This window comes from Rhinatrema bivittatum, chromosome 1 (genome assembly GCF_901001135.1).
Source record: "Rhinatrema bivittatum chromosome 1, aRhiBiv1.1, whole genome shotgun sequence".
In the NCBI taxonomy this organism is placed as follows: domain Eukaryota; kingdom Metazoa; phylum Chordata; class Amphibia; order Gymnophiona; family Rhinatrematidae; genus Rhinatrema; species Rhinatrema bivittatum.
The window spans coordinates 655,968,390-655,991,230 of NC_042615.1; the positions used below are offsets into that span (position 1 = coordinate 655,968,390).

Below are 22,841 nucleotides of genomic sequence, written 5' to 3' on the forward strand. Positions count from 1 at the left end.
GTCACCAGGGAGAAACCAAGAACCAGCAAGTGCCGCAGGAAATAGACCAGCTGATGGAATGGGTGGAAGGTCGTCTGCAAATGATCTCAGCCTCTCATTGCAGGAAAATACAATGTAAGAGTGGACTTTCTCAGCAAGGAGAGTCTGGACCCAGGAGAGTGGGTGTTGTCAGCTGAGGCATTTCAGCTGATTGTGGATCACTGGGGCCTTCCTTTCCTAGACCTGCTGGCTACATCTCGAAATGCGAAGATTCCTCACTTCTGGCCCAGGTGTCCATGGTACGTGGATTTGCGACAACTCCTGGTGGAGGCCCACCATCGTCTTCCAACACACATGCAGCTGCTTCAGCAAGGACCAGTTCTTTACAAGGGTCCGACTCAATTCTGTCTTACGGTTTGGACCTTAAGAGGGCTCACCTGTTAAAGCGTGGTTATTCCTCCGCGGTGATTGCCACTTTACTCCACACTCGCAAGTTCTCCACTTCCATGGCATATGTGCGGGTTTGGAGAGTTTTTGAGGCCTGGTGTGAGGAGTGTGGTGTTCTTTCTCGTTCAGTTAAGATCCCTCTCATTCTGGATTTTTTGAGGGATGGATTGAATAAAGGCTTGGCCCTTAATTGCTTGAAGGTGCAGGTCGCAGTTCTTGCCTGTTTCAGAGGCCTGGTGAATGATGTTTCCTTGTCATCTCATACTGATGTGGCCTGTTTTCTGAAGGGAGTGAAGCACCCTCGGCCTCCCTTGAGGTTACTTGTTCCATTATGGAGCCTTAATTTGTTGCTGGACTTTTTGACGGGCCCTACGGTCCGACCACTGCGTAGCCTTTCCTTTCGATTGTTGACTCTGAAGATTGTGTTCCTGGTGGCTATATGTTCTGAGCATTGGATTTCTGAGCTGCAGGCCTTTTCTTACCGGGAGCTGTTCCTTCAGGTGACTTAATGCATGTTTAAGCTGCATACTGTTCCATCCTTCTTGCCCAAGGTAGTCTCAGACTTTCATTTGAATCAGTCTATCTCCTTGCCAGCCCTGGATAAGGTCAGGGATGCGGAGGAGTTTCACCTTTTGCACTCCATGAATGTTAAGCGTCTTGTCATGCAGTATCTGGAGGTCTCTGAGTCTTTTCAAAAGACAGATTGCCTGTTTGTTCTCTATGGCAGGAGTAAGCAGGGTGTTTCAGTTTTGCGGGCTTTCATAGTTCATTGGATTAAGGACCGGTGCGATATGTATTCTATACAGGAACATCGGTATATAAAAATGAAAAAAAATAAAATAAATAAATTAAGGAGGTGGTCACGGCCATGTATATGGATGCTGGAAAGCTGTTACCTACTCAGGTTAGGACTTATTCCACTAGGGCTCAGGCAGTGTCATGGGCAGAGGTTAGTCTGTTGTCTCACATCGATATCTGCCGAGCTGCGACGTGTTCCTTCTTACACACTTTTTCCCAGGTTTTATCGTCTGGAAGTGAAGGCCCAGGAAGGTGCAGCCTTTGCATGTGCGGTGTTGACTGGACCGCAGGCAGCCTCCCACCCTGTTGGGGAGAAGCTTTGGTACATCACACTGGTCCTGAATCCATCTGTCTACACGTTAGGAAATGGAGAAATTACTTAATTGGGTAACATCAAGCTAGGTTGAGAGAGCATTGTACAAATCTCAACTTTGGGTGAGTTTCCTTACTCCGAAGGACCTGAAATCTTCACATGAATGTACTGTTCTGTTTGTACATCTCACTCTAAATGTCAAAGTGACCCCTAACCCCTACACTGATACCTAAACCTCATCTCGAATAACTAGGTGGGCCTCCTAATGAGGGCCTTATAGCTAGGCTTTCTCTCTCTCTCTCAGTGGTTGTAGGTAGGAATTACAACAATTGTGGCACTTACCACAAAGTGCGAAAATGTTATCGCACTTTGCGGTAATACCTATGCAAAGCGCTAAGATAGTGCACTTTGTGATAAATAAGCTATTACCATAAAGCACGCCCCTCTTCCTATCGCATATGACAGTTTGATGAATCCTGGCCTAAATTTGTAAGTAACAATGAATAGGCAGATTAAATTTCAGTGTCCTCTCTTTTGCAGTGACACACTGACCAAAGGCAATAACTCATCCCTCCTTGCCTTAAGATTCTCCTTCCTTTCCTTTCAATTTTTTTTTTTTTACTTTTTCTTTGGATCCGATAAAGAGCTTCAGAATAGCAACCTTTTTTCTGAAATCCAGTAGAAAAATGAGGGAACAAAATGATGATTGCTCAAAATTACATTTTGCTTTCAGTTTCAAGTTAAAAAATGAGGAACTCATTGTCAATCTATGAAGGTGCCAGCTAGGATAAATTGGTTGAAAAAAATGCTTGGCCTTGATTGTTCTTGTTCCTCCCTTGTCCCCAGAGACAGATTTAGGATTTTGCTGACCCAAAGCACTTTTGCTGCTTTTAACCCCCCACTTCCAGTAAGAGTCTGTTATGGGGAGGCAGAAGGCTATGCTCTGCTGAATGAGATTCAGCAGAGCTGGAAACAGGCGAATCTTAGCCTGCCCCTGCTGCCCTTAAATGTTAGCCGCCCTAGGCACAGGTATAATGGTGTCTATTGACAAATCCAGGGCTGCTTGTCTCTTCCCACTCCAGCTCTGTTCTGTCAGGCTTCATTGGCTTGTCTTGAGTAGAAAGAGCTGAAGTTTTGCTGTAGACTTAAATGAATCTGAAAACGAGTGCAAACAAAAATGTTATTTTGGGGGGCACTGTCTATTCATTGTGTTGTAAATGAAACAAAAATGGCCTCTTTTGTTTTGGAGTACCCATTCGTTTCAAATGACTGCACATCCCTAATTACCATGTATTGATTTTCAGGTGGTTTGTTTTTTTTTACTGCCCCATTCTGCATCATAGAACAAGTGCCCACCAACATGCATTATCATAGCTGGTAACACACATACATTACTATCACTGGTAACATACATGTGTTACTGGCCGTGGGAGCACATATTACTGCAGGTGTAATGCATTTAGTAAATCCTACATTCACATGGAAGTTTTTATCACACTTTAATATATAGGCCCCATGGATTGCTGCTTTAGCATTTCACATATTGAGAAATGTAGTTTTGCAAGAACTACATAAGGAAGTCCTTCTTCTCCAATTCTTCTTTTTTACAACTTCTTAATTTTTTAGATTATGAAAACTTGTGCCTTTTATATATCTATGGTAGTGTGTCTTTTGCTTGTGTAATATTTGCTGTTAAAGTGTAATCTTTACAAAGTGGTTCATTTACAGATGCCACTTGCAGAGCTGTGTGGGCTGTATCTGTGTAGAATCAGTAGCTAGTATCACATGAAACCCCAGTGGATTGTAATAGGCAGAGACCTATATTGATTACTTTGGCTTACAGAAAAAAATCTTTGTGCTTCAGATTGGATATAAATTATAAATAACATCTCCAAAGGCTGCAAGTTACAGACACTGCACTCTTCTGAGATATCCACAGGTAAAGATGTCGGTGTGAAGGTTATTAACTTGATGATTGCAGAACTAGTATACTTGACCCACAGCAATGATCGCTGTCCATAAAATCATGAAGACTTGACTCACCTGCCTTTCCAGCAGTGTTCATTAGTACAAACCACCAAAAGGTCACTCTAATAAATAGAGGGTCAACACACGGTACAGCAATGTAAATTCATTGCATGTGAATAGTTACCATTTCTCTCTATCTCTGGTGTGTATGTGTGTATACATGTATTTATGTACGTGTCTGTATATGCAAGTATATTTTTTTTCTCCTGTTCAGTAATGCATAATGTTTGTCATTTTGTTGCACATGCATGCAGGGAAGCTGGTGTTCAGTTCCACCAGGAAGCAGCACATGAATTACAGGAGTGCCCCTTCAAGAGGCCTGGTTCTGCAGGGTTGCCTGGGCTGTAGTGCTGTCTGCTGTCACTATTCTTTTTAGGGGTTGGGGACATTTTTAGCTGCTGCAGTGGCAGTGAAGGTCCCAGTAGTGGTGAAGGCAGATGCTGGGATCAATCAGCACCCCAGGTCTGCCATCAAACCGTGATATTTGAGGTGCACCAGGCTCCACCCTTAACCCCATCTTTTTCTTTCCCCAGGCCTGACAAAACTCAGCTGCCTTTTCTCCCCCCATGCCTACTGGAACACTGTTAACTGCTTCTCCACACACACACAGAGCGATAGAGAAGAGAGAGACCACAACAGAGAGAGACACACAACACACAGAGAGAGACACCCACAGCGAGATACACACACACAGAGAGAGACACACACAGAGAGCACACACCATAGTAGAGACAGCACAGGACACCACACAGAGAGACACACACACAGGAGGAGAGACAACACAGAGAGAGAGAGACACACACAGTAGAGACACACACACAGAGAGAGAAACCACACACACACATAGATAGAACACACACATATAGATACACACACATATATATAAACACACACACACATATATATACACACACACATATATATATACACACACATATATATACACACACACATATATATATACACACACACATATATATACACACACATATATATATACACACACACATATATATACACACACACACACATATATATACACACACATATATATACACACACACATATATATACACACACACACTCTGACATGGCCCAAAATAAGAGAAGGTTTATTTAGACATTATGCATATAAAAAATCTTAACTTGTCTAATAGTCATGGCTAAAATGCTCCCTGCTTAACAGTACTGCTATCCAAGGGCTCCAGTGCAGCCTATCCTACCAGGGCTCTAGATAATTGCATAAGAGCCCCAGCTGAGCCATCCCACTGGGGCCACTGCTGCATAAGATCTCTAGAAGAGATGAAGACTGTTGCATGAGAGCCCTAGGAGGGGAAAGAGTTAATGGAGTCCTACTACTAGAGGCAGCACCCCACTGGGCCCAGTGGAGAAGCAGTTAACAGTGTTCCACTAGGCATGGGGGGAGAAAAGGCAGCTGAGTTTTGTCAGGCCTGGGGAAAGAAAAAGATGGGGTTAAGGGTGGAGCCTGGTGCACCTCAAATATCACGGTTTGATGGCAGACCTGGAGTGCTGATTGATCCCAGCATCTGCCTTCACCACTGCTGGGACCTTCACTGCCACTGCAGCAGCTAAAAATGTCCCCAACCCCTAAAAAGAATAGTGACAGCAGACAGCACTACAGCCCAGGCAACCCTGCAGAACCAGGCCTCTTGAAGGGGCACTCCTGTAATTCATGTGCTGCTACCTGATGTATATATGCTTGTATTTGCTTGTGTGTATATGCTTGTATTTCTATATGTATGCTTATATACTTTTAATATACTACACTACTCTTTTAACTAATCTTTTTGGTGAAATTTGCTTTGTTTCTTTTGTTGCACAAACTTGTGTCATGAAGTAACACAGGAGATCTGTCCTTTTTTTTTTTTTTTTTAAATATTAGTGTTATGGTTATGATTATCCTTATTTGATTATCCTTATTTGAAACCCACCTTAGGCGGCTCACAATCAAAACATACATAATTGCTCAACTCTTGCACATGAATAACACAAAACTAAATGGAGAAGTCCATTACCTGCTATTAAGTTCACTTAGAGAATAGCCACTGCCATTAGCAATGGTTACATGGAATAGACTTAGTTTTTGGGTACTTGCCAGGTTCTTGTGGCCTGGATTGGCCACTGTTGGAAACAGGATGCTGGGCTTGATGGACCCTTGGTCTGACCCAGTATGGCATTTTCTTATGTTCTTATGTTCTTAATTAAGTACATCATAATATAAAATAGAATCATAAAATCATACAAAAAAGAAATAGAAATACAAAACCTCAAACTACAGGGAAAACAGTAAATCATGAGAATAAGTGTTTGCATTTCTCTAAGAACACCCTCGTTCTGAGCAATTTACTGCCAAGTATTATTACACTTATTAGAAGACTATAAACTCATGCATTCATTTATCAAAATTATTTGTATGGTAAATGATTCCTAAACTGTGACTTGTAGGAATTTAGACAATATGAAATCTATGCAAAATGTAGGTTTAAATTAATGTGACTCCATTAGCTTTCAGGAGATCCTTGGATATCCTAAATCAGCCATAAAGATTGAAAAACAGATAGAATAGCACAACAAAATATGACGAATGAAAAGAATATTTTTATAATTATTTATTAGGCAGTTGATTTTCCAAATACTAAAAAAAGAAGCCTGGTTTGTATAACTGTCACTAAAGCAATGGATTTTAATTCTTGTCCTTGTGGCCCTCTGGGTCTCATTTTCAGGTTGACCAAATTATGCAATCTAGCCTGGCTTTTAGACTTGATATATGCAAATGTCTGATGCATATTCATCGTGAGTAGCCTATAAAAGAAACCTTTTGGATAGTGTAAGTATCAGAGTTGAGAACACCTACCCTAAATAGAACATTGGTTATTCTGATTGACTACTTTGGCCAGTAATATTTTCCCATGTCCTAAAGTACAGATTTGGAACACAATCATGAGTCATCAGTGAATCTAAATTGTGTAATCATAAAGAAAATCAGAAATCTTTAGTTCTACCTATTTTAAAAATATATATAGCTAGCATTTGTGGAAACATTAAGTTTTTCGGATTCAGGAAAATCTTTCAAATCTGCTTTTTTTTTTTTTTTTTTTAATGTTAGCATTGCTCTAGAAGTAGAATGTGGTGTTTCAGGCAGACCATCTGTGGCCAATCAGATGTGACTGATGTTAGAATTAACTTCTTTCACAGTGTTTGAAGAAATAACATTTTGTCAAACCAAAATAGCCATACAGCATTTGAGAATTAATTTAATATATTTTGAAACATGCGATTTAAGTAAAGGTTAGATTTTCACTATTCAGTGATGAGGGTAGGGTTTTCTACAAATAACATCTGACTTTGGAGCTACTACATTCTCATAGTCAATGAGAATATATCCTTTATCTGATAGGCAGTCTTATATTATCTCACTCTGTTCATAGAGAGCCCAATTTAATAGCCTAGCACTTAGGGCTTCAGCCATGATTTTTAAAGTGGATATATGCACGTAAGACCACTTTGAAAACGAGTGGGGACAACGAACCCATGCATGGCATACATGCACACATTTACACCAGTAGAAGAGCAATATAAATGTTCATGTGCACATGTGTGCATATTCTTTTGATTTACATGCATAAAAGGGTTCTCTGTCCTTACTCAGCCCCCAGGAGCACTGCTTTCAAGCATTCATAAAAGTATGTGTGAAATTGCTTCAAAAGGCGTTCTATAGGTACACACATGCTTTTGAAAATTCACTCCATATTGCATATCCATTGACTACCGATAAACTACATTCTCTTGAACTTTTTTCATGTTTTCTTAGGTCAGTGCATCAAACTCGCATGCATTTAAATGAGGATTTTTTTTCCCACCCATCAATGCACCCTACTCCACACCTTTCAGGGCCAAAAACTTTTTATTGGGAGAGAGAGCATATATGTATCCAAAAAACAAACATATCCAGCAGTTGGGTAAATATCCATTCCCTTTATGGAAGCATCTTTGGCACCAATTACAGCTGTGCGTCTGGTGGGATAGTTTTCCACCAGCTTTGCACACATAGGTTTGTCAATATTAGACCATTCTTCTTTACAAAACTGTTCAAGTTTTTTCAAGTTCTTTGGGAAGCATTGATAGACAGCAATCTTCAAGTGATGCCACAGATTATCCATTGGATTGAGGTAGAGCCTCTTAACTGGGCCACTCCAGGAGTTTTACATTTTTGTTCCTTAGCCACTCCAGTATAGCTTTGGCTGCATGCTTCAGTTCATTGTCATGCTGAAAGGTGAACTTCTGTCCCAGTTTCAGCTTTCTTGCAAAAGGCAGCTGATAGTCCTCAAGGACTTCTCTGTATTTTTCTCTATTCATTGTCCCTACTATTCTGACAAATGCCCCAGTCCCTGCTGATAAGAAATATCTCCCTAATATGATTCTGCCACCCCCATGCTTCACAGTAGGGATTGTGTTCTCTGGATAATGTGCTATATTAGATCTTCGCCAAACATAACACTTTACATTCAGGCTAAAAAATGCTATTTTAGTTTAATCATACCACAAAACGTTTTGCCACATGCTTATTTGCATATTTCAAACAGGATTCAAGGTAAACTTTCTACAGTAATGGCTTTCTTCTTGTCACCTTACCATACAGGTCAGATTTGTAGAGTGGTTGGGATATTGTTGTCTCATACACACTGTGACCATTCTTGATCATGGAAGCTTGTGGCTCTTTAAAAGTTGCTACTGACCTCTTGGCTGCCTCCCTGTTAAGTCCCACCCTTGATCGGTCATCCACTTTGGAGGGATGGCATATACTTGCCTTTCACTTTTATAGAAGCATAGAAATGACAGCAGAAAAGGACCAAATGGCCCATCCAGTCTGCCCAGCAAGCTTATGGTAGTATCTGCTGCGCCATGCAGATTACCCCCATGCTTATCAGTTTCCCACACCATAAACATCAGGGCCGTCAGTTGCTGTTTGAATCCATTATGCTTCGCCATTGAAGCAGAGAGCAATGTTTGAGTTACATTAAAGTATCAGTCTTATTGGTTAAGGGTAGTAAGTGCCACATCACCAAGTTACCCCATTCTTGTTTCCCCAGACCATAAACGTTGGGGCCCTCGTTAGTCGCTGTACAAAAACAATTCCGCTTTTCCCCCTGCCGTTGAAGCAGAGAGTAATGACAAAGTTGCATCAACAGTATCAAGGCTTAATGGTTAAGGGTGTAACTGCCACACCAGCAAGATACCCCCATGCACTCTTTTCTTCATTTCCATCCTTTAGCCTTTAGAGATCCACAGTGTTTATCCCATATCCTTTTGAATTCTTTCACTGTCTTGATTTTGACCACCACCTCCTCTTGACTATGTTCTGAGGAATATTCATACTTTGCGCTCCAGTTCTTTTATACTCATCATCAAATCTGTGCCTTTCCACAACTTTCTTCCAGAGATCTTTTGACAGCTCCTTGGTGCTCATGATAAGTCTTTGCTTTGAAATGCACTTACCAGCAAAGAGAACCATCAGGAACTGCTGAATTTATCCTGTCATCATGTGAATCAGTAAAATGTAACATAGGCAGGGCCAATCTACTTGGTTTCTGCTTTTGAAGGTGGTTGGTTACACCAGAGCATTAATAAGATTGCCTGAGAATATAAGGGGGTATGGACGGGAGGACACTTATCTAACCAAGCTAACCCATGTTTTTATTTCTACTTCATTTTGTAAGGAATTCTGGAATATATTTTTCACTTGGCAGTTTTGGGATAGGATGTGTGCATACATGGAACAAACAGTGGTTTAATGCATTTTACTTATAAGGCTATAAGGCAACAAAAGGTTAACATGTTGGAAAAAAGTAATTCTACCAAAAGTAATTCTACCAAACTTCCTCAACATATATTGCACTTTTGAAAGTGAAAGACCTTCATATCAGGAGGCTGGCACATAAGTTAATTCTAAGCTTATAATAGCAATAACTTCAGTATAGTCTTAGGTTTCTTAAAAATCTCAATATAAAACATTTTTAGCAAATTTTTTGCTGCAATAAAATGATAATTATTGAAACAGATATAAGCTTCTTCTAAAAGAAATTCCATTAACAGTGCTCAAACAATCCGACACTGTCATGTTTCCAGATCCAATCTGTTTAGAGGTATATTCTCGCAATGCTTGAAACAGAAGATCCTGCACAGAAAAAAGCAATGATTTTAAAGTCCAAGTCATGGTGTTGAAATGCCAATGAATTCAAAGCACCAAGCGCATTCTATTAATTGGAAAATGAATATGCACAAATAGCAAAATATGCACTAATCAGTTTGTAAAGTGATTCCTTGTGTTTCTGTTTGATAATTAATAGAATGTGCTTGGTGCTTTAAATTCATTGGTGATTCAATTCGTGACTTGAACTTGAAATCGTTGCTTTTTTCCTTGCAGGAAACTCTTCTGTTTCATGTAACATGAGAATATACCCCCGTTTCATGTAACATGAGAATATACCCCCGTTTCATGTAACGTGAGAATATACCCCTGAAACAGAGAGGATCTTGAAACAGGGACAGTGTCGGATTCTTTGAGCACTGTTGATGAACTTTCATTGGAAGACGCTTTGATGAGTATCATTTTATTGTATCAAAAAATGTGCTGAAAAAATTGTTATATTAACATTTTTAAGAGACCTATGATTATATTGAAGTTGGCATTACAAGCTTAAAAGTGAATTTTAAAAGCTGGCCACGTGCCAAAATCAGGATATGGGCACACATCTAGCACTTGCACATGTCCTCCCGATTTTATAAGGCAGGCGGATGCACGTACAAGTGCTGATACGTGACTGACTCGCTGGGGCCAAGAATTGTACACACAAGTACTTCCGCACCTGGTTGTGCGGCCAGCTACAGTGCCACTTAACTTTACTTCTACTATGAAGGAGAGGTGTAAGTTTTAAAAAAAAAGTGTTATAGGCATCTGTGATGGGTTTAAGGGGTCTCCGTTAACTGGGGGAGAGGAGGGTGCAGTCTAAAGAGCCAGAGGGGTTCTGAACACGGGGCAAACTGGTGGACAAACTACCGGGAGTGAAAACTGGTCCTTGGCTAGACGCACATATTTTATAAAATACATAATGTAAAGTTAAGCCATAAAGCGCCTTACATTGCTGGGCGTGCGCAGATACGTGTGCACAGGCTGCTTTATAACACGCGCGCGTATGTGTGTGCATGTTATAAAATAACCACGTCTCTGAGTGCATGCTGATGCACACGCATAGAAGTGCATCCCATTTGAAATGTACCATCCCTGTATTAGCTCAGGTGCCAGCCTCCTATATGAAGGCCCTTCACTTTCAAAAAGTGTTATATAAGTTGAGGAGGTTTGGTAGAATTCTTTCTTTTTTTTTTTCAAGATCCAGGTGACTTCTACAAATTAGGGAGCTGGATACAACATGACGGTGGGCAGGCTAGGATTGTAGATTGGGACGGGGCAGCAAAGGTAGACTGCCAGATAGGACAAACCAAAAAAAGGAGTAATGGGAGGGATAGGCAAAGGGGGCATGCTTCATTGGGGGGGGGCTCTGCAGGCCTGCCCACTGCCTGTATTAGGGCTGGGCCTGTTGTATTATTATAATGTGTATTATGCTACAGCCATATCACTACACTAGATAGTTTTTTTCTACAGATATTTGACTGCCATTTATTCATCTGAAAGGTATGTAGTCCAGCATCACATGGGTGCCTTGTCCATTTTCCCATGTTGTATAGTGAATATTCTACCTATTTGGGGGGGTTTCTTTGCTGTGTGTGGACTTAATCCAATACCCAAGCACGTGGCCATGTCTTACGACCAAGCTTTGTAATAATTCATATAGTCATTGTGTGCTCATTGATATTAGGGATATAGTCAAGGCCACTCCATGCATGCTTGGAAGCTCAGCCCATCCATACCATTATTAGTGTTGTAACTATATGTGTTCATCCTTTTTAATATACTTAGCAATAGATGCTGTTGGGTCACATCATTTAATATATATATGTATATATATATATATATGTTAACTCTACACAGAACGCCATGATTATTAAGCCATACTGTCCATGCAGTGGTATATAACCTGGAAAGTGTGGACCAATTTATTGATCCTAGCAGCATTGTTGCTGCTTCTGTGAGCAGGGATTTAGGATATCCTGGGGGTTTATTTTCACCTGAGAATGTAAATTGCAATTCTGAAAAGGTTTTTGTCTTTGTGAACAGCTCTTGATACGAGCTGAGCCTGTGTAAGGTTGCTGTTTAGAAGACCCGTATGTTAGCGACTTCTAAGCTTTTGTTCCTGGATGCGAGCGGGAGCCTCCTACACCTACTACAATAGTATAATACTATATCCTCTTTCAGGAGGAGAATACTATTGTATGCATTCACACGACTGCGTCTCCTAGAAGCTGTTCACAAATTGGCATTACAGCTTGAAAGGAGACAGAACAATTAGAATTATTAAATTGTTCAGTAAAATAATTTCATATTGTAATGCTCCTTCCATTGCCTCAGCCACTGTCTTGGAAGTACTTCTCAGTAGGAATGTAACTCGGTTAATTACACTATCTTGACACTGAAACCACAGATCATAATCTCTGAAGTGCGTTCTAATCAAACAGCTTTTTCCATGGATTATGGTAGAGAAAATGCATGCTCATTTGTGAAATGAAAGTGTGTCTGCTTATAAACTCAGCAAGTTGATAATGTATAAAACCTGTGAAAAATCTTTACCAAGTCCATTATTGTATAGAAAATCAATGTAAAAGTTCTTTTATATGACTACTACACTCATCATGCTGTACAGTTTGTACCTAATCAGAGGCTTCTCTACCAAACTGAGAGCTGGAAGACTTCATTAATAGTCAAGTTAAGTGATGTAAGCCCAGGCACCGCATAGTTTTATGGAAAATTCAGCATTAGGTAGGAAATGAATTTGCCCTAAAGAAAGAATGCTGGTAAGCAGGGGGAAATGGGTGTTGGGAGTTGATTTGGAAAACTGAATCTTCAAGTCCCTCTGAATTAGTTTCCTGAAATAACTGTAAGGAAGCTCTTAAGTTACCCCAGATCTGTTCGTGCTAGTGCGTGTACTTTATGCCCATAAAGGGAATGGCAGTGGCAGCAAATAGGGGAACTAGTGGAGAGACAGAAGAACACGACTCCTCAAATTATTTTATATTGCCATTCTTTGCTGAGCACAAATATAGCTCAAAGATGCATGGGTTCTGTTTCTATAATGCATGCATTTTTGTTTTTTGGTGCGTTTTAATAAAAGAAAATGAAAATTGTAAAAAGATGTTGCCCTGTGTTAGGACCCCATTTTCAGGTCTCACAGCTCCTGTGGCAGTTCTACACCCCTACGCTGTAGCATTTCTCTCCCTCTCTGGGCTGCAGTAATGCCTTTATTGTTGCACTACCATATTGTGATACTGTCACAAAACTGTTGCTAGGCAACAAGTGCGGTTACCAGGACTCTGACGAATAGCTGAAGGGAGTGAGAAGTGTTGCACCATTGTAGAGTAACCATAGCAATGACCTACTATTACTGAATAAAGAATTAACATTAACCATGTTAAAGTATCAGCATATGCAGTGATTCCTGTGAGTTCCATGCATTATATCAGGATAACTGGATTAGCTAATAAAATATTTACATTCTTTTCAATCCTATTCACCTATTATTTTTATCGGCATGATTTTTTGATTATTTCTAATAAAACAAATTGATTATTGAATGATCACATTTTAAGACGGTTTGCCAAATCTTTTAAAAGCACATAACCAAATGTATTAACAGACTGAGCATGAGTGGCACAGGACAGAAATATAGTATAGTAGCCATCAATAGTCTCTAGAAACATAGAAGCTGATGGCAAGTAAAATTCACCAGGCCTGTTTAGTCTGATTATTTTCCCTTCCTGCTACAGTATCCTACTCGATCTCCATCTTTACCCTCTGTTTTTCCGCCGCTATGGATACTCAGCTTCTCCCAGGCCTTCTTAATTCTGATATTATTGTTGGTATTATCACTTCCACTGCTAGGCTGTTCAGCACATTTGCTATCCTTTCTGTAAAGAAACACTTGAATCTACTGAATCTACTTCCCCTTCCAAACTCATTTAGTGACCACGTGCGCTAAATCTTCCTTTCCGCTGAAAAATTGTGCATTATTTATATCTTTCAGGTAACTGACTATGTCTATTGTATATCCCCTCTCCAGGGTATAAATATATGGAGGCCAATATCCAGTGGGCTGTTTAGGGACAAGTTATCCGACTGACGTTATCCAGATAACATGTCCTGTACATTCAGCAGAATAAACAAACTCGCTGAATATACTTGCATAAAGTTATCTGGCTACATATCGTTAAAAGATATCCGGCTAAGTAGCACTGTCATAACCAAACAGAAATAAAATAAAAGGGCCAGCGAGCCAATCCATCCCCCCCCACGAAAACACATCATACTAAGGTCCTGTCAGGCAGTGCTATCCTCACCTCCCAAAACTACCTAACGGGACATTTGCGAAATTACACTCTCTACAAAATGTCGCCACCAGCACCATCACCAGCAGCAGAAAATGGGATGTTTTCTCCCGCATCGATTTCTCTGCTCTGGCTCCCAAGCGCTCTACACATTGAGTTCAAAATGTTATCCCTAATGAAAGGCATCAGTCCTACTTACCTGATGGAGAGGGCGAGGAGGCATCATCCCAGCCGAAACCTGTGCGCAGCCCAAAAACCACTTAACCACCTCACCCTCCAGACTATCCAGCTGAACAAACACGAGAGCTAGAACCTTTTCAGTGGCAAAGCACCAGAACTGTGAAGCAGCCCCCTCCCCGCCCTCTCCTTGTGAGCCGCTAATGACTACAGTGCCTTAGCTAGCCTAGGGCCAATGTGGTCTGGGCCATAGGTGCCAGGGCAGAAAAGGTGCTGCACCTCCGGCTTCTGCAGGCAGTTATCCAACTCCTGACAGAAGTAAAATAAAAATGGTGCAAGACAACACAGCTCAAAGGAAAGAAAATGTAGCATGGGGCCAGAGCCATTATGTGCGCTGCACCTTGCCCCCTTCTCCTGGGAAATCCATGCAAGGGGTGGGGCTGCTACAGGGCTTGCTGGAGCGCCCACACCAGCTCTGGCCCTGCTCTGCATTTTCTTTACATTTCTGCTTCTACAACTGCTGCCAACTCGCTGTGGCCCAGAACAGCCAAAAAACGGGAGGGTAGAAACCAGGAAAAACTGATGCTGCTGGGGAAAGAAGCCAGGAAGATGCCATTGGAGGAGGGAGAGAGAAGTCAAGAAGGAGTCTTGTGAGGAAGGGGGGTCATGAGGTACAAAGCGAGAGAGGCGTCTGGAATGGGCCTTGGAGGGCGTAGGAGGGAGAGATGTCATATTGGGGGGAGGGGAGGAGTGCCATAGGAGGCAGATGAGCCAAACCACAGGCAGTGCCTCTGCCTGGGAGGAGACTGCTCTACTCCTGCCCTGATCTGGTCAAAAAATAGAGCTTTGGAGACTGAGGCAAGTTATGGGAGCAAGAGCTCTGGGAGATGGGAAGGGGCTCTGAGGACTGAAAGGGATCATGGATCATGTATTTGGGGAGCTCTGGAGGATAGAGCATGTGTTGAGGGGAAGTTGATTGTAGAAGGGTAGGGGGCATCTGGCAGGTTTTTCTCTTTTTGAAAGCTGGCAACCCTAGTGGGGCAGGAGGAGCACAGTCACAGCTTTCCTCATTGGCTTTTGTCTCAGCTGCAGGGAGCAAAAGATGATGGAAGCAGTAACAGCTGCGAAGCAGGGAGATGGCCAATTAGGAATCTGAAGAGGAGATTGTTGAGCCCTGAATCCTGCTGCTATTTCCCTCTCATTTCAGTGCTGCTCCTCTCCACCCATGCAGTTCAATGATTTTCTGTTTCAACCATGCTGGGCTCTGTATATACAGAGCAGTGAACTATTCCCAGAAAAGATCATGTGAACTGTGCAGACATGAGAGGAGCAATGCTAATGACTAAAGCAGCTGTGGAGAGCTGCACCAAGTCCCACTGGTGCTGGGACATACAGTGAGAAGACAAGGGGGGAAAAGACACCAATTCCAGGAAGACTAGAGTCTCAGAAAGGGGGATGGGGTGCCTGATGGAGAAGTGGAGGAGAAAGGACCCTCATGAGGCAGAGAAGAGAAAGAGTTTGCCTCATGGGTGGAAGGGTAAGAGGGGAGGGTTTCTGAAGAGGGAAGTGGGGATGGGTGGTTGTGGAGGGGAAAAGGGAGATGAGAGGAGGGAAGTGCCTGATGGACAATGGCGGATGCTTGACGGAGGATGAGTGGGAGAAATATGTAACAGTCTTCCAATGCATGGTATGAGGTGTGTACAACAGTGTTTCTCAAGTCAGTCCTGGAGGACCACCTAGTCAGTCTGGTTTTCAGGATATTGATAATTATATACATGAGATAGATTTGCATTCACTGCATCAGTTGCATGCAGATCTATCTCATGCATATATCAGCCTTCTATATAATATTAAGGGACCTGTATATAAAGCCCTGGCATTTATTCTGATTATGAACCTTAAGCCAGGCTTTCAATTTTCACTATGTGCTGTCTTGTTATGATCCAGAACATGTAACCTCTTTGTCTCTCATTTTTAATTATGATCTTTCTTGAAGTGACTGACGAGCCACAAAAGACAGAATAAAACTCCAAAATAAAATTAAAGTATGTTAAATCTTAGCTGTCTCATTCCTAAAAATAAATAATTTTTAAATGCCACCTCCAGTTTTTCCATTCTTTTTGGAGCGTCATCTCTGTTGCCGATCTTAGTATATTCTACTAAAAGACATACCTTCTCTTCCTGTTCCTCCGCAATATAACACAGAAAACCATTAGATAAAACCAGCCCCTGAATAAATATCTATCATACTCTACTAGTCACCTTTGTCTTTTCATATTGACTTTCACTTATCAGTACTCTCTCTTGCCTATCATTCAACCAGTTTCTAACCCATTTAACCTCCTTAGGATGTTTTTGTGGGGCCCTCTCTCTGATCTAATTCCAAGGTCATTCACTCAAAGAATCAGATTTTTTGCTACACAGTCGCCATCTATTTTATCCATTCAGCTTGCAATAATGATTCAAGGTTTACCCACTGTCGTTTTCTTTGGGTAGTGATTCCATTAATTTCTCCACCACCAAGGTCAGGCTAGACTGATTAATAGGTATCAGCCTTATACTTTCTGCTATCTTTGTGGAGAGGAGCTACAGTATATCTACCTTTCTCTAGTCCTCTGACATCAACCCTGATTCTAAGTGACTGACTAGTGGTGTTATTGGTGCAACCAGCATCTTTTTTGTCTCCCTTAATTTCCAAGAGGGAATCCTTCCTGGTGTTCTTAACTAGTTCACGTTCACTAGTTCCAGTTGGAATCCCTCTCTCGTAAAGGGGGTGTGCTTAACTTCCCTAAAGAAGTATATACTGCGTTGAAAAGAACATATATTTTTTAGGTTTTAGATTGTATTGCCGCTTTTAAGTCAGAATCATAAGGTAGATGCTATGTAATTACAGAAGATAATTAACATCAGTGCCTTGTAGGCCTGGCACCTCTATGTATCTCTGATTATTAATAGAGATGGGTCAAATGATTTAGGAATCACCAACCATGATCTCCGATTTTGTTTTGCTGCTTACACTCACTGATTTGAATCTCATTCTTGTATGTCTAGTTCAGGATAGAAGATTTTTAGCCTACTTTCTGAAAGGAAGAAGACTTATGAGAGATCACCTCCTCCCCCTAGTAACTTTTGTGTTCTGTGTTCTTTCCACGCTATATTTTGAGAACATATCAGGGAATCCAAGGGTATCTTGACAAGGGTATTTTTTTTTCAATCTTGATATATGCCCAAGCATGTGCATTCCAGAAACTAGGCTCCATTAAAACTGCATGGACCTTCTTGTTTAGAATGTGAACAAAGTCCTTTCCCCAATCCAAGACCATGATGCAAGTTATAGTGACAGTGATCAGCAAAATAAAGCATGGAATACAGCTCACTCGATGAAAAATCTTGATCTACAAAGCCATCAGCCAGTCTTTAAATGTAAAACGAACTAAATATGCGTCTGTAATTCAAATAAATGTGCCCATTTTGAGGAACAGTGCAGCTAGTCTTCATAGCTGATTGGGGTCAACTTCTCTAAAAGGTTCAAAAACTGTAACTGCCTCATAAGATGAAAGTATCTCCAAGCTGCAAGACAATTGGAGAGTAATATTGTTCTTCCAGGTCCTCAGAGCCTGAGAGGTCCTTGAAGGAAAAGGTTCCCTAAGAGTGAAGGAAAGAATCATAAGAAGTTACTTAATATAGGATATGCCACTGGGTCAGACCCAAGGACGGTCGAACCCAGCATCCTCTTTCCAATAGTAGCCAGTCTAGGTCACTGAGAGAGTTACCATGTCTGTATGTTCCACTTCAGGTGGTCAGACTCTGTGGCAATGCCACTATTACCAAGGCCATCTCCTAAAATTCATAACCAAGTTTACTACAAGCACCATAAGGTCTGAAAAATCTGAGAAAGGCATCTTGATTGCAGCACATCAGATACAATCTCCAAGTGTCATCCAATTAATCTTAAAGTAGCAGTGCTAAGAAAATAAATGTGTAGGTAGTACAGTAGGTAGAGTAATGAAAATATTTTTCCTTCTGATTTGTATTTCACTTGTTTAAAGCTTTTGGAACCTTAATCTGTAAATGCAGGTAAATCAAGGGACTGGCTCAGGCTGCTATTCTGATATTCATCACACAATTGAATGAAAATATTGAAAAGATGGCATGAACAACTGAAGAGTAAACTTGGGAGAGGAGATTTCAAAAAAATAGGGGATCGTAAAGAATATTGCATACCATTTGTTTCTGCATAGTGTGAGAATGTATTAAAAAAATAGATCGGGGTAATAAGGAAAGGTGAGCTACAAATGACTTTACAAAAGGGAGCAATAGAGACAAGAAAGAGTAAATAATTTAGAAGAAAGTGAAATGAATGAATCTCAACTAAGTAAAAACTTAAAAAGGAAAAATAGACTAGCATCATTATTTTTTCCACCTTCTTTATTACATATTGAGAAGTTATGGGGGTTTTAGCTTTTTCCAGTACTTTTCTGCTTCAGACGAACTGGCACAGGTCAGAATTCTCTATTACCACCATATTAGGGAAAATACTTTTCTAAATTAGTTACAGTAATGCCATGCTGTGTGTACGAAGAAGTATTCATCTGTTCAGACCTTCATAATGCACCTTTATTTCTTCTTTGATAAAACTTTCAAGGACAAGGGGGAAATGTGGACACTGATAGCTGTTCTGTTTATGTTTTCCAGGTACAGAGCGTCATGAGCTAACTTCATGGAAGAGTTTTCATTCTGTTTTCAAATTCTTTTCTGAAGCTCTGGAAGCAAAGAACACTAAAGTCAAACCAACACCAACACGACGTTCTAACAGAATAAAACATGAAGAATTTTAAGAGGAAAGAAGCATAACACATTTTTTTAAATAAAAAGAATTTCTCTTCTTGTTTTCTGCAAGCATTCTCTCAGCCCCTCATTAGATTGTTTTCTTCCTAGAGCACGAGGTCGTGATGCATACATCTAAATAGCGTTTTGCATTATTTCTAGATGAGTGCAACTGTCAAAGCAATATGGGTTCACTGGTTGTGCTTCCTGTTGGGCTGTAGCTTGGATTTCGTGCTGCCCATCAGTGTGCAGATTAAGGCTGACAGCGGTACTGCACAGTGCAGCATGGTGCAGCTCTAATTGCCCTGACATAGCCTCAGCACCGAGCTGATGCCAGAGCTAAGGGGTTTCTCCTTGCAGGTTTTTCTACTGCTTACCTTCAAAGCTCGCCTTTTGCTTCTCTGTGTTTTATGGTTTTTAATGAGGTAGAATTTTTATTTTAGGTCACATTTTGTTTAACTTTTACTGAAGCAAAACCATATATGCAGTATTTTGCTTTTAGCTTACAGAAACTGTAATGTTTTGCTTTCATTTTAGCCATAGTTATGTATACCGGTAAATACAGATGTGCTCTTGTATTATTAGCTTTCTGTAAATAAATTGTTCTCTGCATCTCTCACAATGTATTTTTCTTTTGGAGAGCAGAGAAAAGGCTGTGCGTAAAACATATCTGATATACAACGATGTATAAATCGGTATTACTATAGTTGCCAGAAAAGTCTACACCACAAGAAAGGGAAGCCTAACTTTCAATCAGATGCAATGCAGGTTTGCTCAAATCTCTGAATATTTGAGTTCTTTTATTCTAGAATTCCCTCTTTTCTATGGACTTCAGATCTGCTCCAGTTACATGTATTTTGGGACAAACCTGACAGGTCATAGTGAAAATTAACTGATTATATATTTGTGTACACAAGATGAAAAATGTCATTCCTTCTTCTGAAAGAATATCTTGCTTTATAACCATCCTGTTAACAAAATATGTGCTGCAGATACTCACAAGGCTTTTTCTTTCTAGCAGTTTCAGTGGGACCAAGGTCCCTAAGGTGGTACAAAATCTCTTACCATTTACTCTTCCACTGACAAAGAATTCAAGCATGTTGGTCCACCGTTCAACAAGAATATTGCATTGCCTAATGTTTGTCTCTCTGGTTCCTGGGCAGTGGTTGTAAGACCTCCACAATTTTTTTTTTTGGAAAGGTAGAACCTAAAATGCCAGTTGCTGTTGGCAATCTGTATTCATGAAGAGCTTTCACCATGGACACAACATGGAGCCTTCTAACAGTTCCAGGCCCGTAACTGTATTCAATGAAATGCTTCTTACTGGACCACACTGTGAAATACGACAGCAAACAAATCACTTGTTGCTGATTTTTCTATTTGTAATCCAAAGATGCTTGCATTTTAATATTCCAATTCTTTGATTGATTTAATGTATATTTTAGTGTAGCACACTGTTTATACTGCACTCTGGCCTAAATTTCCTATCTTAGCATTTCTATTCAGTTTTATGCTAAAATTATACTATGTGCCTGCCTTAAACAACACAATAATACTCAGAAAAATGCATGAAGTGATCAGACAAAAATGAATCAATTTGTGACTAATTGATTTTCAGAATCGGTATAGCTGATAGTATCAGATTTTAGGAGCTGATAAATCTGATCAGCAAGGATATGTAGCCGGTGTTATGCACCAGTTTCCTCAGTTATGATACTAAATTAAAGTGATTGTTTCTTCAGTGGTTATGTCTACTGAATTGTCTCTGGTGCTTGTACAGCAGAGGCAAAAAAGGAAAACAATCAAAACCATGTTTTCTTCTGACTCTTCTGTTGATTGAAAAGCAGAGATTCTGGTCAGCATGGGAAACATTACTGAATGCGCTCTCTTTTGTAAAGTAATGGGTTCCGCCTTGTACAATTATAGGAGGAATTCAGTTATGGTTTTAATTCATCATTTAGGAAAGATAGGCCTGTTTTAAAATAACTTATCAGTAAATAAAATATTGCAAGTTTCCTCAGTTCATCCTTCTGAGGTTTAGTGCACCTCAGCATTCTGGACTTCATTCCAGGGACTTAGAGCCTCTTGAGTTTAGAAATTGTCAGATGCCAGGCCCTATGTGTGCATACATAAATCTCTGCTTTGTGTACATTTGTGATGTTTATTTTGCATAATTCTTCTGTTTGAGACTTTAACTTGTGGCAAGTAATTCAATTATGTGAAATGTTTCCAAATTTTTTCAAGCTACTTTATAAAACTTCCATTTGATAAATGTTACTTACACACAAGTCAGTGTATGTTTCTCACAACACTTTTTCAGCAAGACAATGGACATGCAATTCCAGATTGCCCGAACTGAGGCAAAACAACCCAAGTCTGAAACCGAAAAGAAAATGTAAGAAACCTATCTGGTAATTAACCTGTTAAATGTGCTTTTATCCTGTGAAAGTGATCTTACCCCTCCCCTCCTCCATACTGGTTTTGCTTGACTGACTGTGACTTGGACAGTCACTGCTTATCCCTGTTTGTTCTTCTCTCTGATTTGTGTTAAATCTAATGGGAGTGGTGTTTTTAATTAAAGAACATTCTTCATGCCATGGTTCCAGTTTTATTTTCCAAGGGGGGAAGGAATTCTCTGAGTATGTATGTTTGTACCAGCATCTCTTTTAAGTTTTCTCTTGGTGTCAAATATCAATAAAGCTTTTTTTTTTCATGTTTAATGGAAAATCAATTTTTAATGTAATAATGCTGATTGCCATTTTGTAAGTTTTTCCCTTGCTCTTACCTGACTTGTGGTATTGCTTATGTAAAGACCTCTGAGGCACAGGGAATGTCTTCAATTGTATATTTCTGTTTACACTGAATAAACAAAGCTTTTTTCTTGTAATGTGCAGTTATCCTTTCTTCCGTTGTCTGCCAGTTTTCTTATTTATAAAGAAATTAGCTTGACTGTTGAAAAGTTCAAGTTAATAAGAATAAACTTGCAATAGGATTTTTTTTTCTCCTGAAGAGAAAATGGCCAAAAAAAGATCCAACAATTTAATAAAACTTTTGTTCATATTTTGTTTTGTAAATTCTCTCAGCTGTAAAGTAAATCCAATGCAGTTATAATACCCCTTTCACGTTTCCCCCATATGCACTAAAAACATTGCTATTCATCTGGATTTTGCAAATACTGCAGCAAAGCTTTCATATAAGCATCATACTCTTCCTTCTACCCGAAATTATGGGAAGATGCCTCCTACTGCTTATTGGTTAAGGGTTTCCACAGTCTAAATGTGAACTGGAAGGAAAAATACTAAGGTGGCGCATTGATGCCGTGAAGCAATGACAAGTCCGGAAGGAGCATCGCTGGCCGAATTTAGTATAAAAGTGATAAACACCTTAACAGTTCACTTGTAATCATGCTTAAGTACAAGAGTAAAATAAAAATTAAAAAAAAAAAGCTGCAAGGAGCGGGCTCTGTCTTTTGCTGTTCTGGGCTTCCCTTGGCAGAGCTCTCTCAGCGTTGCGCCCACGCTGCAAGCTCCCGAGCCAGATGTCCTGGGGTGCGCGCTGCTGCGTGGACTTTTCTCAGTCCGACCTGGGGGCTAACCACGGTTGTCACAGTCAGGATCGGAGACTGTTGGAGTAGGGTTTGGGTTTTTGTTGTTCCTGCTGCTCCTCCCTGTCCCCCGTAGCCTAAGCTTGAAGCCTGCTGACTCTCCGTGTGCTGGGAAAACAAACAGATCGCCCTGAAGCCCAGTCCCACCTAGAT

General features: G+C 40.4%; 1 protein-coding gene across 2 annotated transcripts in view; it reads left to right on the forward strand.

Annotated features, from left to right (window-relative positions):
* FAM172A (family with sequence similarity 172 member A) overlaps window positions 1-21,971 on the forward strand; it is a 907,909-nt gene extending 885,938 nt beyond the window's left edge. For both annotated transcript variants that reach the window (XM_029573259.1, XM_029573251.1), the window contains exon 11: window positions 18,953-21,971. In XM_029573259.1, the coding sequence (XP_029429119.1) occupies window positions 18,953-19,095 (143 nt within the window). In that variant the 3' untranslated portion in view covers window positions 19,096-21,971. The remainder of the gene's footprint in view (window positions 1-18,952) is intronic.
* Window positions 21,972-22,841: the final 870 nt, after the last annotated feature.